This window comes from Pezoporus occidentalis, unplaced genomic scaffold (assembly GCF_034315485.1).
Source record: "Pezoporus occidentalis ecotype Australia unplaced genomic scaffold, CSIRO_AGI_Poc_V1 ctg8, whole genome shotgun sequence".
In the NCBI taxonomy this organism is placed as follows: domain Eukaryota; kingdom Metazoa; phylum Chordata; class Aves; order Psittaciformes; family Psittacidae; genus Pezoporus; species Pezoporus occidentalis.
Window position 1 is genome coordinate 4606544 of NW_026916158.1, and position 17093 is coordinate 4623636.

The window sequence follows — 17093 nt, forward strand, 5'->3', positions numbered from 1 at the left end:
CAATTGGTACTTAACCGCAGTGGTTGCTTCCAAGTGTCACAAGGAGTAAACCCGATTAGAAAACATTGAAGCAACATACTCTTCACATTTGACCAAATTCTCTTCTTAGGTATTTCCCTAAAATAGTTCCAAGTTTTTGCTTTTTGGACAAAGCAAACTTTCAGAAGCTGTTTAAAATGTATCAGTTTTCTCATCTGAAAAATGTGTAATACACATTGTGCTCTCTTAATATTGAACAGAGCATATGAAAGGGAAAAACCCACATACCTGCTTCAGGTTAACATTTAAACCCTCATGAGTTGCCTTTAGTAGGGCTCTCACAGTGAAGCTGTCAGGATCTTCTTTGTCCCTGATTTGGGATTCTTTTATTAGAGATTCCAGTTTTGTTCTTATAAAAGATTCCACCTGGTGCTCAGTTGCACCATTACTCTGAAAGAAATCCAGTTAAAGTAGATTATTATGTCCATCGCTTCTGGAACAGCCTGAGGAAGCATTACACACGTTTTGGGCAACACAACACTACGAACATTTTCTCTGTGCAAGAAGAAGCTTCTTGTATAATTCTGTCTTGCATAACCTTGCCTTTTTATTATCACTTTTACAGCCCTTTCCATTCTCCTTTTTCTTTTTAGTCCTCCTGACGCAACTTACGCTGCCACACCAAATCACAGTCCACCACGTAGAACGCCCAGAACCTGGCCCTGGTGTTAGCAATTTCTTTCAAAACTGTCACAAGTCTGATCTTCTCTCTCAGATGATGACAAGCTAATGCACTTACCTACTTCCTCCAAAATACCAGACAACCCAAGCATCGTTATACTTTGGCTCCAAACAGTAAGAAAGAGGAGTTAACATCACTCATATGTACTATACAGACAGAAACCAGTCTCTTACATAAGGTGCCTAAAATAAAAATGGATCTTGTAGAACAGTGTGCACTTAGCATCCCTTTGTCACTGAGGTGGGAGACCTCTCTTGAGAAAGGAGAGGATAGCAACTGTTCTGTCCTAACACATTCCATTTCTAACCCCAAAATATATACATACTGTGTTCTGCATTGGCTTTAAGGATTGCCAAATTTGTCATAGATCTTTCTGTTAAAGAAACCATAATCTTATCAGAAGTGCTGAAGCCACATTAGTAAAGTATACATGGATTACACAGACTGCTCCTTTGAACAGCACATTGGTTTCAGGCCTTACATTGGTTTCAGAACCAGTAGAGCAATCTCATCTCACTACACCCATAATGAGAGTTATGTTCTTTCAATATATACTTTTTCCTTGAACTTAAACCTGCAGAATTTTGTAGCTGTACTTAAAATCAATCATATTCCTAAAGATTTATGGAATTGGGAGTCTTCAAGCTTCCCCATAAATTAATACCAAATATTTCCAATACTGTAGTAAATACCAACAAAAATATAACATTCCAAGTCATGGAGCAAGCTAAACACTAGACTTGCCAAGTGCTAATTTGAATTCTTTCAAATCAATTCTTTCTATGTCTCCCTAGATAGCATTTTCTTTGTTCAAAAGTTTTAACTGGTGAAGCAAGGCTGTCTCCTGACTAGTAAAAAAAAACACTTGCTGGATAATGCACACCAGTTTCAGCTTGTAGCAAAAAATATGTTAATAAAATTAACAGCAGAAAAATAAATGAAGAGTTAAGAAAGCAAACAGAAATCAATCTTCTGTATCAAAAAATAAGAAAAAGAAGGATTGAAAATGAACCTCATATTTGTTTCACTTGTATGTCTCAATTTTCATCTAGCAATTGTGTAGCAAATCCATCATGCCATTGCTTTAAGTACTACACATTTGTATCTGAAAAAAGCCTAGCAAGCTTGCAAGTGCTGGCATCAATGCTTACAGTCTAGTGTACCTGAATTATTTAAATCCTTTATTTATATGATTTAAAAGACAAAGTGTGCATTTCCAAACAACGTAACTCCATATCTAAATGTGAAATTATATAACTTCTTTATCTTAAGGGCCTGACTTAAAAATCACAGTTAAAAACTCATCTGCTAACAACTACGTAGGATTATAGAGTATGCATTGTAGAGTTATAACAGTTCTAGGAACTGTATAAATGCACATACATAGCTAGGCTTTAATTTGCAGTCATCTTCAATTTCATCAGCACTATCCTCATCTGAAACTTCTCCTTCCTCAGCATCTGGCCCGAGACTGCAAGGCAACTTTTTACCCTAAAATGAGGAAAAAAAATATTCACAATAAATGCACACATGGACAGTTTTATTTAATGCAAAGACCAAAACAGCCCATTCCTCAACTATTCCTTATTTTAATTATGGCCACAGTCTGGAAATTGTTTTCAGAGAGTCTCATGCAAACTGGTTCAAGGACCTAGATTATCACAGGTGATATTTTAAGATTTTCTGGAAGAGTTTCTTACTGGAAGATCTTTGCAAGCTCTTTCAAAAAAGTGTATCATCTCCCATGTCTGGAGAAAGCAAGCAAGGGTCCAAAAGATTTTTTTCAGTTAACTTTCAGATATTTCAGACTTACTCCTAGCAAGCAGACGACTGTATATTTAACATTTTAAAAAAAAAGTCACAAGCTGAGATTTTGTTATAGGTTCCTCATAAGAATAGAAAACACAGACACAAAAGAAGTCACTGCAAGCACCCATCAACATGAAGGAAGCAGCAAAGCCAAAACCTATTTTAATATTGCATGCTCAGGCAAGAGTATAGTCAGCAGTCCAAAATTAGATGCTAATCCAGTACTGTGAATGTCGTATATCTACATTAGAAAGGAACTACTTTAACTCCATGTCTAGTTTCCAACAACTGATTAGAGTGGTGAGCATCAAACAGAGGTTACTGGCTACTTACAGTAAAAAAAACAAATGCTCTGACAGATTAGTTTTGCTTTTTAGAGCATTAATCTTTGATTTTGCTGTTTCATGACTTACAGTGAAGTGCAGTCACAGAACCTTAGAAATGTTGGCTATGGGAGCTCTGAATGTCTTTGGTCCAATCTCCCAGTAAAGGAGGATCATTACCAGCTCTCGTCGAGCTTTCCTTTGCCACGTCTTGCAAACTTTCAAAGGTGGAGACTCCCCTGGCCTTCTGCACAGTCTCTTTCCATGCTGCACTACTATCAGCTGAAAAAGCTTTTCCTGGCATCCAATCTGCCCCTCCCAAGCTGTAACTTGTGGCCACTGCCTCTTGCTTTACCATCTGCTACTTAATAAATTACCTATTAAACTTTTGAGTTATTACTTCTATGTGTGTCTTTCTCACTGACTGCAGAAATGTTCACAGTCTGTTTCATCAGTGGCAGAGGTAGACAGGAATTATACCCAGTTTTCTGCAGAAATAGATTGATTTCTGGCTGCATTTCGAAATTAATAATGCTACCGCTAACGAGTAGGTCAAATTCACTACACACTGTCACCTTTAATACTGGCTTAAATCTGTGAGTATTATTACAATTACTCTTTATATACACTAGCAGAATGAAAATTATGCCATTACTCAAAATTGTTTGGCTAATGAATCAAAACTGCCTTTCAAAGTAAAACGCAAACCCCAGCAAAAATAATGGCAAAATATGAGAAACTGGTTAGTTCTCAACAGGATGCTGATTCTTAAATATGATTTTATCTTTTCCGAGAGGGCTGCTTAAATTGAGAAGGAGATGGGAGACAGGGCTTTGTGAAAAGATACTGTGATGCTTAAAATAGCATTCCTTATTCTCTAAACATTAGCTCAGCTCCATACTATTTTGTAACAGCTCATGGGGTTTCAGCACTGTCAACTGAAGAATTAAACTGAAGTTACAAACTCAGGTGTACTACAAAAACCATCTCAAATTTTCATGTAAGAGCTGCACAGTATCAAACCTCTTCTGTTTTTTTCTGCATTGACATCGTATTTCAAGCCAGGTGTGCCAGGTTTTGTCACACGACTGACATTACGTACTGTTTAGTTTGACTCTCTAAAACACCAACACTGCATGCTTGCATAGTTTATTAACTAGCAGTTACACATGAAAACTGATTCAGTAAAGCACGTAAAGGTCTTCTAATTCAGAATCAGCTTTGCACTACACATTGAAATATGTCCAAACTAACATCAAACCAGAATTGTGAATCCTGGTAGCCAGCTTGATATAGAGGACAGAGGGGGGGAAAAAAAAAAGTATCTCAAGAGCTCACAACAAAGTAATTGCTCTCATGTGTCAAAGTAAATTTGACAGTCTGATAAGCCACAACTCTATTAATCACCCTCTCAAAGATCTGCCTTGCATTTCTTTCTTATTATATCCATCTCAGTCTTCGAAATTCCTTTCAGAGCAAACCCATTTATACTGAGAGGTTCAAACAATTAATCTTGCATACAACACTAACTTCAGTGCTCCAGGGCCTCCTCCTCCTTCACTGTTCCTTACAGCTACCTTCTGAAGTGCTCTTCTTTCATAAACACAGCTGATGAACCGTGAAAATAGTTTCATTTCATGAACTACTGCTCAAAGCAAGATGAGGGGGAAATGCGAGAAAACACAAGAAATTTTGAGATGCTTTTGTATTACTCCAAAATATGAGTATCAAGAAGGAACTGTAGGGTAATGTTTAGATGCTATAGGGATCTGAACCATACAGAACAATATCCACTAATAACAGGCCAGACAAATTTAAACAAATTAAAAATAAAAAAAAAAAAAAAGGAAAATACCAGGTTCAGATAACTGTCACAGTTTGTTTTATTCATCTTGATGGATTTTATGTCATTTTTCTGCTCTCCTGACATGGTGCTAAGGTTTAAAAATAAGCACCTTTTTCTTTAAGACTCTCAGGTAAGATGCTCAAAAAATAGGAAGAATTTTCTTTCCACTGCTCTTGATATCACCTCCCTGTTGAAACACCTACAAAAGTACTTTGGAACCCTTGCCAAGTCCAAGGTGAACTCAGTTTGAGTGCCTCTGAAAAGCTCAGAATTTTAACTCACTTACTACATCTGTACTATTCTACATGATACTGCTGAACTAGATCTCTAAAGCCAAAGAAAATATACAGTAAATAGCACAATAAATATTACTCTTTTTTTTGCATTTTGAACACACCACCAGTAGCAAGTTACCTTCACTAGAATTTTCCCTTTCAAATTTTGAGGGCTAGGAAGTTGTCTGTAATCTGCAGTGACTACAGATGACAAGTCCAGTTTGTCACCAAATATCTCCTTCATGTACTGAGCAATCTTCTTTTGCTGCTGAATACTGCAATGGTTTTCAATAGATAGTATCACCGGAAACCTAGAAGCAAAAACCCCAGATATTGTCATAACTGTTTTAAGAGAGAAGACCTGCACAGCTTGCCATGTAAACTTTTTTTACAGTTTGCTTTTGCATTGTTAGTAGTCTGGAAACAAACTCACTTTGGAAAGAAGGACTTTACACATGAACTCCCAAATCTGTGTTCTGTCAGAATCCCTTGGACAGTCCCTGCAGGCGATTCTGCTCTTTTACTCCAACCCTACCCACTAGCACACAGGATGACAAAGTTTGAAAGTGATGATCACCAAGCATGAGGCACAGAGAAATTTGCAATAAAGCTCATCAGCAACAGAATGCCTTGCTGTTCTATCTAACTGAGCAGAAGGTACGTTACTCCTTTGCAAGCCATGAACAAAGTCTTTGTAAGCTCTAAGTGACCAGCAAGATGCTCCTGAAGAAAAATGTTCTGGAATCAAAAGATCCAAGGCTCCAGTAACTTACAGCTGAAGTTTCCTTAGGTAAGGACATTCCACAAATTTGCCTTGTTGTTTTCTAAACTCTTGGCAGCCCCAGAATTCTACGGCAAGGAATCCTCAGTGCCAACTACACCTCAAATAAAGAACCACCTCCTTCAGTTTTGAAATCCCCATCTCCTGTTTCTAATCGGTAACACCAAACTTTTGGGCTTGAGTATTTTGTTTGTTGGTTGGGAATTTTTTTGCCTCCCCCTGCCTCCTGCCCTTTTTTTTTTTTTAATAAGAGAATGTAAGCATTTCCCCTTTATTCTCTCTAAAATACTCAAAATTCTATACTCATGACCTAAGACTGCTGGATATATGTGGTTAAACTCCATGATTTTCATAATAAACTGTTACATATTACCATGGTAAACAAAATAGAATCTGAACATTACCCCACATCTCAGTATTTTCTCATGCTATATATGAGATAGTTTCTCAATTTTCCTACTAAAATGAAGCATTTTCCTTACATAGAGAATATACTGATTTTTAAGAATAATTTCCCTGTGGATATGAGTGGGAAGTTCTGTTCAAAGATATTCAACAGTTTCAGACTGTTCAAAACATTACTGAGTTTACAATGCAAGAAAGGTCTTTCTAACTTAGAACGAACATTCTAACTTGATTGATGGAAACAGCTCGTGCAGTTGAACAATAAATATGACAAACGGGAACAGAACCAAATTTATAATTTTTCAGTGTGTTTTAAGGAATATTCGTACTTCCTGACATTGACTGTTGATTTAGACATGGGATTAACTACACAAACCAGACATGTAGCTTCAAAACTCACTCTACACTTACTCGTTTTTGATGAAGGCGTATTTATTGATAGTTTCTGCCACATCACGGAAAAGTATTTTAGAAGTAAGAGTGTAACCATGGTGCACTACCGGCTCTCCATCTGGACCATCCCAGCAGTCCACTATTAGGAAAGAAAAAGCTATACATTAAGAGATGCCCATGATCTGATACATTTCTGCTGATCTTGCTTGCCAGCAGAACTGGCAATAATAGGTACACTACCCAAACATGCAGGTGTCAAGAAATTCATTCAATTTATTATGACCTACCAATTGAATTAACACTAACAAACCAGGTTTTTTTCTTACACCAAATGAGAAATATGTAACCTAAATTAGTTTTTTTCCCCTTATATTAAGCAGAGGTTTTTTCCCTTATATATAAAATTATAAAGGTGTGATAGGCAAATAACATTTACAGCTATCTCTTGGGAAAGCAGCTTCTGCTTCTGAAAGACAGACTATTTAAAAAGAATTTAGTCTTTTTCCATGCCCAATTAAGCATGCAGTTTTATAACTGACTACAGTAAAAGTAGCATCAAATCCATAATACGTAGAATGGATTAGGACAGTAATACTTCTCCTAATGAATTATCCTGGATTCACACCAACCTTGTTACTACTGTTGCCTCTATAGGAAGTCAAGAGCTTCACAAAGAGAAGCCACAGAGCTATTAGCTAGGCTGTATAGAGCCCACAACAGTTTTGAGATCAAACAAAATAGCATGCTACTCTGTGTTCTGGTGAACTTTCCTACAAAAGTGAAAGTACAGTGGTAGATTGCCCAATCTTCTCAGGTTCACTTTCTCTAATTAATTTCTAAATTCAGAATAACTTTTTTTTTTCTAGAGATGAGTTTTGCAGTATTAGTTCTAAAAAATTTGTCAAAAGACTTTATTCTACCCAGGATCCTGAAAACAAAATGCTAATGTTTTATTTAAATCATGCAGAACTTAAACAAGAATCCAACACACTCTCTAGGCTATCAAACAGCATCTTGTTTTAATCCATCAGCATTAAGCCAATGAAACTGCATCCCACCTCTCCATTGTGGCAGACAAAAGCTAAGTTTCTCAGCTCTAAGATGGTGACAGAAGTAGATACTCAGCTGTGCTGACAGAATGCACTGTTTGCTCACCTGTCCTCCTCCTCCAGGCACCTTTCATCTTCCCTTTGCATCCACGGGAGGAACTGCATATGCAAACACCCACTTTCCCATTCAGCTTGTGAAACAAAAAGGTCTTTGCTAGTTTAGCTCATTCTGAACAATGTGGATTTGGAAGCTGTTCTGTGATGCACAGAGGACCTGCAGAGCAGAACACCCAGGCCTGCTCTGCTGGAGCTGCAGGTTCCCAGACAGGTGCCTGCCCATTGCCTTACTGGAACTTGTGCCACAAAAAAATATGCTTTACACAAATTCAGGGCAATGGAAGACTTGCACTGGCTGAGAAAAGCAGAACACAGCAGCAGGCAGGAGAAAACTGTGGTGTCTGTGATGTTTGAGATTGTCATCCCCAATAGGAAAATTCTGTTTAGACAGCTAGAAAACAAGAGTTTACTATTTAAGGTAATCAGACAGTGAAGCATTAATGCTTTGAATTTGCCACTGACTTTGTGCTCATAAGAAATATCCACCATACTTCCCAGAGCCAGCAAGTTACACTAAAAATATACCTTCAACACATCGACAACCATCTTGCAGCACTCGTGCATACATCTCCACTCTGGACTGGGACAGCAGTTGGTCTCCCGTCAGGTATGTATTGTGAGATGAAGCAATAAAGTAGTTACAAAGGGGTTGATCCATATCCTGGTGCACTTCGCAGTGCAGCGGATTAAATATATCGCAAGCAGGACTGCGCATGAAATTGGTGAAACCTTTGAACAAAGAGAAACAGTTTTGCAATAGATGCAGTACATATTTGCCAAGCAAATGATTTGCACTGTAACATTTATTTTTTTCTCTTTATGCTTGTCTGTGCTTGTGGTCTCCAAAACCACATCACAGGGATTATTTTCCTGTACCCTGTGTTTTCAACATATTAACTCCTGCCTGTGACTTGCTTGGATCTTTGCAAACTGAAGATGCTGCACAGACTCAGTCCACTGGTGGCAGACACACAGGTATTTCTTTTTGAAGCCTATAGAAGTTCTGACACCTTTGACAAGTATACATTCCCAAGATCCAACCCAGACAATTTTCAAACAGCTTTGAACTAGAAGAGCAAATATAATCTAGAAAGACACATTTATGACTTCTCTGAAAAATAAAAATCAAGCATTTGCAAAATGTCACATTGAGCTAAGTCTCTTTAGAAATTAATTAACAACTAATAGTGAAAAACAAAATAGGATTCTAAGAGAAACATAAAAAGTAAAGAACAGTAGCTATATGAGAAGGCTGAAAACGAGACAGATAGATATGGCCACTGGCCAACCTATTTTCAGATCAGATGTTTCATTCAGACTCTCAAAAGGGGCAGATGACAAAAACACACATGTAAAAATTCTATGAAACCCTGACAAGCCTACACCAAATCCAGTGCATGGACAAACAAGTGTGCTCCAGCTGCCTTCTGCAGTTCAGACAAAACCACTCCACTATTAAGTGGAACAGAAGAATCTGTTACTGATTCTGTTAGAACTGGTGGAAGAAAATATCCTCCCTCACCATTATTCAGTGAGATAAAAATGATCTCTTCATCTAGATGCTATGTAAGCAGCTAAACCACGAGTCATTACTGCTACAAAAACTGTCTTTTCCTTCCCCTTCTTCTCAAACTGGTATCCCTTACGCCCTCATGATCCTTGTTAAAGCATCAGTATAACCGAGAAATTGGGTCAAATGCTTCAGCAGCATCAGTCTGCATTTCCTGGGACGATGAATTGTGCCTTGGAGGGCAAGTGATTTGCTTGCTAGGAATGTAGATGGGAAGGTGGGAGGGGGGGAGGAACCTCAGCCTCACTTTCAGCAGGATGCAAAGAATTTGACATGTGCACCATCTTTCCCTCAATGGACCCTTGTGATGGTAGCAGGTAAAAGCTATTCTGTTCTGCTCTGTCACAAGTGTAATGTATCGTAAATAAGAGGAAGCAGAGGAAATCCCTCAAATACTGGGCAGCAGAAGAAACAAAGGTTATGACACCTGCAAGAGTATAGTTTTGGTATCCTGCAGAGCTGCCAGGACTTCATGATGCTGGTAATGCTCCATGGGTCCCAAGTTGAGAAGTTATCTTCAGAAAGCACAACAGTGTCAAGAACAAAACAAAATAACACACTTTTATCGAAGTGAAATTGTCAGATCTTTCTTATACAGATCACAGGACAGAAGTGGGAGTTAGACTGACATCCTGACTTTGAAGCAAATGCTTCCTTTCCATCCTTTCCCCCCCTCCCTGAGTTTATTGCTGACTCTGCCCCAGTGACACTCCTTTAGTGTAAGCACTACCCTGACTGAATATAATATGTAGACAAGGTAGCACCACCCAAACAGCTACACTGCAGTGCAGGGAGCACAGGGCCCATGCTAGCCAACTCAAACATCTAGCTAATTTCACTATAATTTACAGTTTTCCCTATGCTTCAAGTTTATCTGAGAAGATGGTAGTTGGTTTATACTTCTGTAAATCAGCTTTTAGATAGATAAAGTTTTAAAAATACCTCCTTTGAGACAGAGAAATATAAAATATTACAAAAGGATAGTGCAAACAACACTAACCCTGAAAGCAGCTCAAACACAAAAGCAGCAGCAGTAAGGTTAAGAGGAACAGGAATGCTTTCAGAAATATTTGTTATCTAAGTGCATGGCTTGTTCATTTTGCTATCCTCACTTCAGTTCAAGTGCGGTGCCCTGGGTCACACCAGAGGCTTGTTTAAGATCTGGAAGGTTATACAGAGGATTTAAGTACCACCTGAAAGAATTCTCCTTCCCCCACCCCAAAGTCACCATTTAAATTATGCTGCTTCATGGAAAGCTGTCTTCTGGGCAAATTAACACACCATGGCATTTAATCTATTTCATGCCAGTTCAGATTTTCATTTGATTCCAACCTGGGTTCTGAACAAATAAACCATTTAGAATTGCTTTAGCAAACGAGATCAATAAGGTTTTCAAACCCAAAGAAAATGCAACTACCCGTATTTAATTTCATCTGCTTATTTCACATAAGCATAAATCAATGGATTGTACAGGAGCAATTCCAAACCTGCAAAGACAGAGCAGAATGGAAACTTCGCTTTTATTGCTGCAGTTGCGAGCAAGATGTGGTATAAATCACATGGTATAGAATGTTTTACATTTGTGTTTTACAAATACTCAGCAACAAATTCATTCAAGCCCAAGGCATTCACATTACTGTCTGATGCTTATGATGTATCACTGTATAATACTAACTGCTAATTCACCCCACCTACTCTCATCTCTGCCGTGTCCCACAAAAAAGCACCTCCACCACTGATCAGACTGCTAATCTACATAACATCCTATCACAGGACATTTTGGCTACACTAGAACACGGTTAAAGCTTTTCCATTCCACTACATTATATAGAGACAAAGATAATTTTGAAATCAAAACCTTTACCTTCAATCCCAAGAACATTCTGTTTCTTGTTTTCTTCTGATACTTCAAACTTCTGTATGATGTCAAGACAATATTCTGGTGTCACATTATTCATCTGCACAAAAAAAAACCAGCATCGGTGCACTTACGTTAAATACCATGTCACCAGCATGTCAAACCTTACTTCAGGCTTCTGGGTTCAGTTGAAAAAACTTATGATCAAATTGAGATCAGTCAAATATGAGTAAGAGAGTCAGTAACACTACTGTAAAAGACTTGTATGATTTTGATTTTATTTCTGGCACAAGCCTCATGGCTCTTATCTTTGAGGATAAAAATAGGAGAGGTAGCAATCACTTAAAAGGTGTGTCATTGTAATTTAAAGATTAAAATAAACTGTTAAGCACACTTACTATTTGTACTGGGCAATACTGATGAAATGAGAACTATGAAGCTATATTCTTTAATATAATCCACTTAAACATGCAAAAAAAATTTGTCAGGGTTTGATTTCATTTTCATGTATTTTCCGCTTCTGTGATTTCATTACTTCCAGGAGTGTTCACTATAACACACAGGCTGAGATAAATAATTAGATCCTGAAAAGAAAACCAGCAGTTCTTCTGAAACAAGAGTTTTGTCATCAGCTTCAACTAGCCAGCCGCTTAAGTCCTACCTGACTAGTGTGGTCAAAGTATCACCATATACTTCTATTTCCTTTAATTTTAAAGGAAAGTAGCAGCTTTTGTTGCTCAGCTCTTCTCTTGTCACACCACCCTGAAGGTGCATAGAACCAAAGTGAGAAATACAACTGGGTGTATTTCATTTCCTCCAATAATAATATCACAGGATGACAATGACAACACTAAAACCTTTGGCAGCTTATTTATATCATTATTCTGTTTACTGGTTGTACTCAGCATCCTTTGTCAAAGTCAGCTCAAATGCCCAGACGTGCAGACAGTCTGGAAGCACAGGAACATGCAGTTCCCCCTCTCAGATACTGTGTTGCCTCTGTTAACATGACTGCTTCAGGCAGAGACAGAAGTGAAGTTAGTCATCATGCAGGTTACACAGTATTTATTGTTTTAAATTTGAAAACAGTCTCTCTGTGAACTGTTCTTACTAATGGACTTCTCTTTCAGATGGCAACATCAATTTTATTTACACTGCTCTCTATGTGGCCTTTGATGAATTTGTGCTTTCCATTATTTCCTGTAGCTCGGGATTCCCAGTAACAGCATTCAGCTATATGGAAATCTAGAACTATGTTGACTCTCTCAATCTCACTTTCTCTAAAGGCCCAATCCTGCCAAGTGCTGGGTTCCTCTTAAGAAATTTGGATGCCATGCCTGACCATATTTCATAACAACTAAAAGGCTATGGCCTAAGTATGAAAAGTTACCAGAGGAGGTGAAAAACTAGGTATGTCAATGTTAGTAGTAACAGAAGGCAAGCATGTGAACACTTCAGCTTGAGTTGCCATGTGAGTTGAGAGACATAGAGCTATTTTCTAGCCTTTCTGCCCTTTGCCCTTGCCTCTGTTTTACTCTTGCACAGGGAAAGCATGGCTTGGCCCATCTCCTTCTCCAAACATTTATATCTCCTAGCTAAGCCAAAAATCATGAGACGCCTGCAGGATTTACACAGGATTACAGGAAAAAGAACAATTCAGTAGGAAAAAACCCAACTGATTATCTTAGCTCAAGTAACTGTTGCTGTTTGATTGCAAACACTATTCATAGCAGGCCATTCTTCAGCATGAGCTGGCTAGAAATAAAGTTTTCATTATCCCGTATGGCTCCTTGATGGCTGAATGGCAGCATACTTGTGTGCTCTAAGAATGAAAATGTCTAATCTAGTCCAAAGCTGCATCTGCTAGGGAAAAGCCCACTGATTCATGCTTTTTAACTGGAGATTGAGAGATGATAACTTAGGCTACTCATTTAAATTTGTTTTCATTAAGTTTTAAAGTATTCCACTAAAATTAATATAAAATAGCAATAATTGTTATCAATAACTGAATATTTAGATACATGAATTATTGAAGATGGCCGACAGCAGTATTTCCAAAATCTCTTGAATACATAGCTACTTTTTATGTTCCTGGCTAAATGCTTTAGTTTTGATGGAGATATCTCCTTTACAAGATCATCAGCCTTTGAACAGCCAATAAGACTTTGTTTTTAACTAAATGAACTCCCAATTAATTTTCCTAAAATAAGATCCTACAGAACTACAAAAAAAAAAAACAACATTATCCCTAATCTTCAGTGTAGAAGTATGAGAAAGAAGAGGGAACTCACTTTTGATTTCACCAATCTGACTGGATGCTGAAAGTCTAATGCTATCTGAAGGTGCAAAGCCCTGCAATGTGAAGTAATAGGAGAGACCTCCTCTGCCAAAGTCCCACAAGTTAAGAATGTGAATTGTTCTCATTTCCCATTCTCACAGGAAGGAAAGTGGGAGAAGGGAATGTAAAGTAGAAGGGAAGTTATGAAAAAAAAAGGAGAAGTTAGAAAAGCAGCACAATGCTAATAACAGGTATTCCTAGACAGGATGCCAACCCACCAGGCACGTCTAAAGTACTGTAATGGTTTAGGCTTTAGTTGCTCAGTTATTTATTCTGTAAGAAAAGTCAAAATATAAATAATCAAAGCCATTCTTCCAATTTCAGTGCAAGATGTCAATGTAAGATGTCATGACGTACTGGGTCACCACATAAATCTGTTATAGTGATTATCTTTTTGTGTGAGAGAGGGAGGAAGGCATCATCTTGCTTTCCAATCAAGAGTTTGTGTTGCCATAGAGGGGTTTTTGGTGGTGGCTTTGTTTTTTTTGTTTTGGAAAGCAGTAAGGATTGACTAGGCATGATAGTCTGATATTGTATTCTTTACCTGATAGTAACAAGCTCTACAGTTTCTCCTGTTTTTAAAGTCTGTGCACCAACACTGATATTCTTATCAGTTCCCTATTCCTTTTGGGATACTGGCTCCTAATATCCTTCCGCACACACCGTTTCAGATCATAGCCTGACACATACAGACAAACCCTGGTATATACTATCTCATTATATCCCTTTAAAACACCTCCCAAGAGAGCACATACAGTTATTTCAAAATATTCATTTTCTAAAAGTGTACTTAATCACCATTTTTTACCACTTTTTGTCACATTTTCACTATTCACCACATCCCTAGTTATTCCTGTGATACTATAATTAGTGTAGAGAAGTAACAAGAGGAAAATTACTCTCTCAAGAAGGCTTAACTCAAAATGCAGTAGCCCATACTGAATAATTAACAAAAAGCTTTACATAATTATATGTGCATGTTCCGAGGGTGTAACTGTTACAAAATTGCTTCCTTTTTAGCTCAATTAAAATGAACAGAGGCATTCATTTTTGTCATCAGTTTCTTTTGGGCTGCATATAACAGCTGCCCTTTTAACCACAGAAGATACCAGTTTGGTACCAATATGGTGCCACAGTATTAACAAGTCCACCTGATTCTTGTCACCTGGGAGCATAACAGGGCACATCATTCAATATGAAGCACTTTCTTGGAGCATGCAGAGAATGCTGCTGTAGGCAAATTCTCAGCAGGCTGCCCTTATTTTCAGGACAGAGGAACACTGTATTGCAAAGTAACTGATCCAAGTGGCAAGCAGGCACATGGGGAAACTTCACTCTCAGGAAATCAAAACTAAATATTTCATGTTTGTAACACGAACCTTGTAACTGCATAAAACCATCAGCACAAGAATCAAAAAGGTCTCTGCTATGACTGAAATAAAAGCACTTGATGTGCTGTGAGTGCAGCAGAAACACAGAGGAAGAGCAGTCACACAACAGCTGTCTGAACATTTTTTTCCTATGCTTGGATATATTTAAATGGTCATATATATGCCTGCCTAGTATTCCCATACCTTTTGTTCCACCTTTAGAAACTGAGCAAGTTCTTCAACAGTGAGGTGATCCTTCTTGTCACTGTAACTTAAGAGCAGTAAGTAGAGATCTCGACGTAAGGACATCATCTTGTAAAACACTGAAAATTCTTCAAAATTTAGGGTTCCCTGGTTCTCATCTGTGTCTGCTTCCTAAGAGGTAAAGAAACTCAGATAAGCATGCTAAACACAGGTGAATTCAGGGAACAAAGCAGAACAGGTTTTACATAGACAACAGAAATCTAGTAAATTCTAGTCTGCAAGATTCTGTTCAGACACAAATTCCAGTGGCAAAAATAACTGCAAAATTATAGTACCATCTATTGGATTTTTTTTTTGTGAAAACAGTTGCCACACTAAAACTACAGGTGTCTTATGAAAGACTCAATTCCATCCTTAGTTTTGAATTTGTTACCCCTGTTAAGAGGCTCACTTGGGGCTTTATTCTGATCTCTGTTACTCTCTTTTATGCCCTGCAGCTATCCTGGATTAAAACATAGTAAGGAACCTAATAATTTCTCACATGGCTTCCCCAAACAACAGGGTCTCAGATTTGAAAGCATTCAGGACAATATCAGAGTCTTATATGGTAATCCAAACTACAACACACTCAGCCCCCTGTCAGCACTCTGTAGAGGGGACAAGTCTGCAGCAGCAATAAGATACCACAAATGCCAAATAGCCTGAGTCTTGATGGCAGGTTTTGTTTATCCTCAGAGGTACAAAGAGAAGAAAACAGTACTTAAAGCATGTTAATACAAGCTTTTCACTGTGAACATCTGCCTAAGAGGATTTCTTTGGATTTTCAAAACAAACAATATATTCTGGAGAACTGCTGTCAAACTTCACGTAGGTCTCCACAAAAAACAAACTTCATGGAAACTTCAACTCTTGCCAAGTTTGAGGCCATAAGCAGATAACAGAGACAAAATGAAATAAATGTTTAGAAGTATGCTATTGTTCCCATGAATAATGCACTTCATTCATAGCTGTATATAGGGTGTTTTTTTTCTCTGTAGTTGTTATAAACCCCATTGCCATTCTCAAATCATGTTCTGTTAAAAGTGGTGTTTTCTTCTGTTCAGATCAGAACACCTTCTGTGCAGAGAGCCCTTTTAACACTGACTTTGTTTTGAACCTATGGTCTTGCATCTACAGCTGTGCACCAAACACAAGTTTTTCTCCAGATGGAGGACATATTCATCCTGCTATCATTTCTTCCTTCACAAGAATGCTCTTCCAATTGGTGTCCAACCTCACTTTTTCTACAGAAGAAGAGCAGACGCAATGAACACATCTCTGACCTGGCTTGCTTTCCAAGGATCCGGTTCTACTTTCCCCTTCACATAAAATACTCCACTTAACTTTGAAGCACGTCTTAGAACAGGAAACCATCTTTACTCTTAGTACGTTCACACAGCTGAAGTAGCAGCCCCATACTCTATTTCCAGGTGCAGGGTGCGGACTCTGTCATATGCCCAGCCATTCCCATGGACCACAGGTGCTCCTCCAGGCCAGGTGCTGTTTGTGCCATGTCCGAACTGTAATGCTAAGTCACATAAACAGTACCACCTGAGCAGATCAAGTGCAAGAACAGGGCAGAGTAGCTAGATACAGGGGCAAGGATTTGTCCCACCATTATTCTGCTACTCCCTTTATCCTGCATTAAGTCCTGGAAGTCCATAGAACTGCTGGCACAAAGCACTGCTTGTGGGGTAAGACCTCTAGGATTGAGCCCTGAATGACTAACAATAAACAAACTTTCAACGCTACTTTTCTACTCGACCTTAATAACTTTAACCATGTCTGTGAAGTCTAGGACATTAACTCGGGTATATGCTGGCACCAAGTGCAGCAAAATGAAAGTAAATAAAGCATTTCATTTTTAATCAAAAGTTTCCTCTGATTATACAAAGGCTAATGGTTTCTAGAGTGCCCTAGCACTCATTCCTAGACAGCTTAACAGTGCAGACAGAACTACATTATTTTTCCTCTCAGTACATGGCTTCACAACTC

General features: G+C 38.2%; 1 protein-coding gene across 5 annotated transcripts in view; it reads right to left on the minus strand.

Annotated features, from left to right (window-relative positions):
• The window catches only part of PLCH1 (phospholipase C eta 1), an 80156-nt gene that overhangs the window by 19295 nt on the left and 43768 nt on the right, over positions 1 to 17093 (minus strand). For all 5 annotated transcript variants that reach the window (XM_062603510.1, XM_062603509.1, XM_062603508.1 and 2 more), the window contains 7 exons: positions 15060 to 15230; positions 11154 to 11247; positions 8245 to 8448; positions 6572 to 6692; positions 5114 to 5285; positions 2105 to 2212; positions 268 to 429 (listed from right to left, as the gene is read on the minus strand). In XM_062603510.1, coding sequence (XP_062459494.1) covers positions 268 to 429; positions 2105 to 2212; positions 5114 to 5285; positions 6572 to 6692; positions 8245 to 8448; positions 11154 to 11247; positions 15060 to 15230 — 1032 coding nt within the window. The remainder of the gene's footprint in view (positions 1 to 267; positions 430 to 2104; positions 2213 to 5113; positions 5286 to 6571; positions 6693 to 8244; positions 8449 to 11153; positions 11248 to 15059; positions 15231 to 17093) is intronic.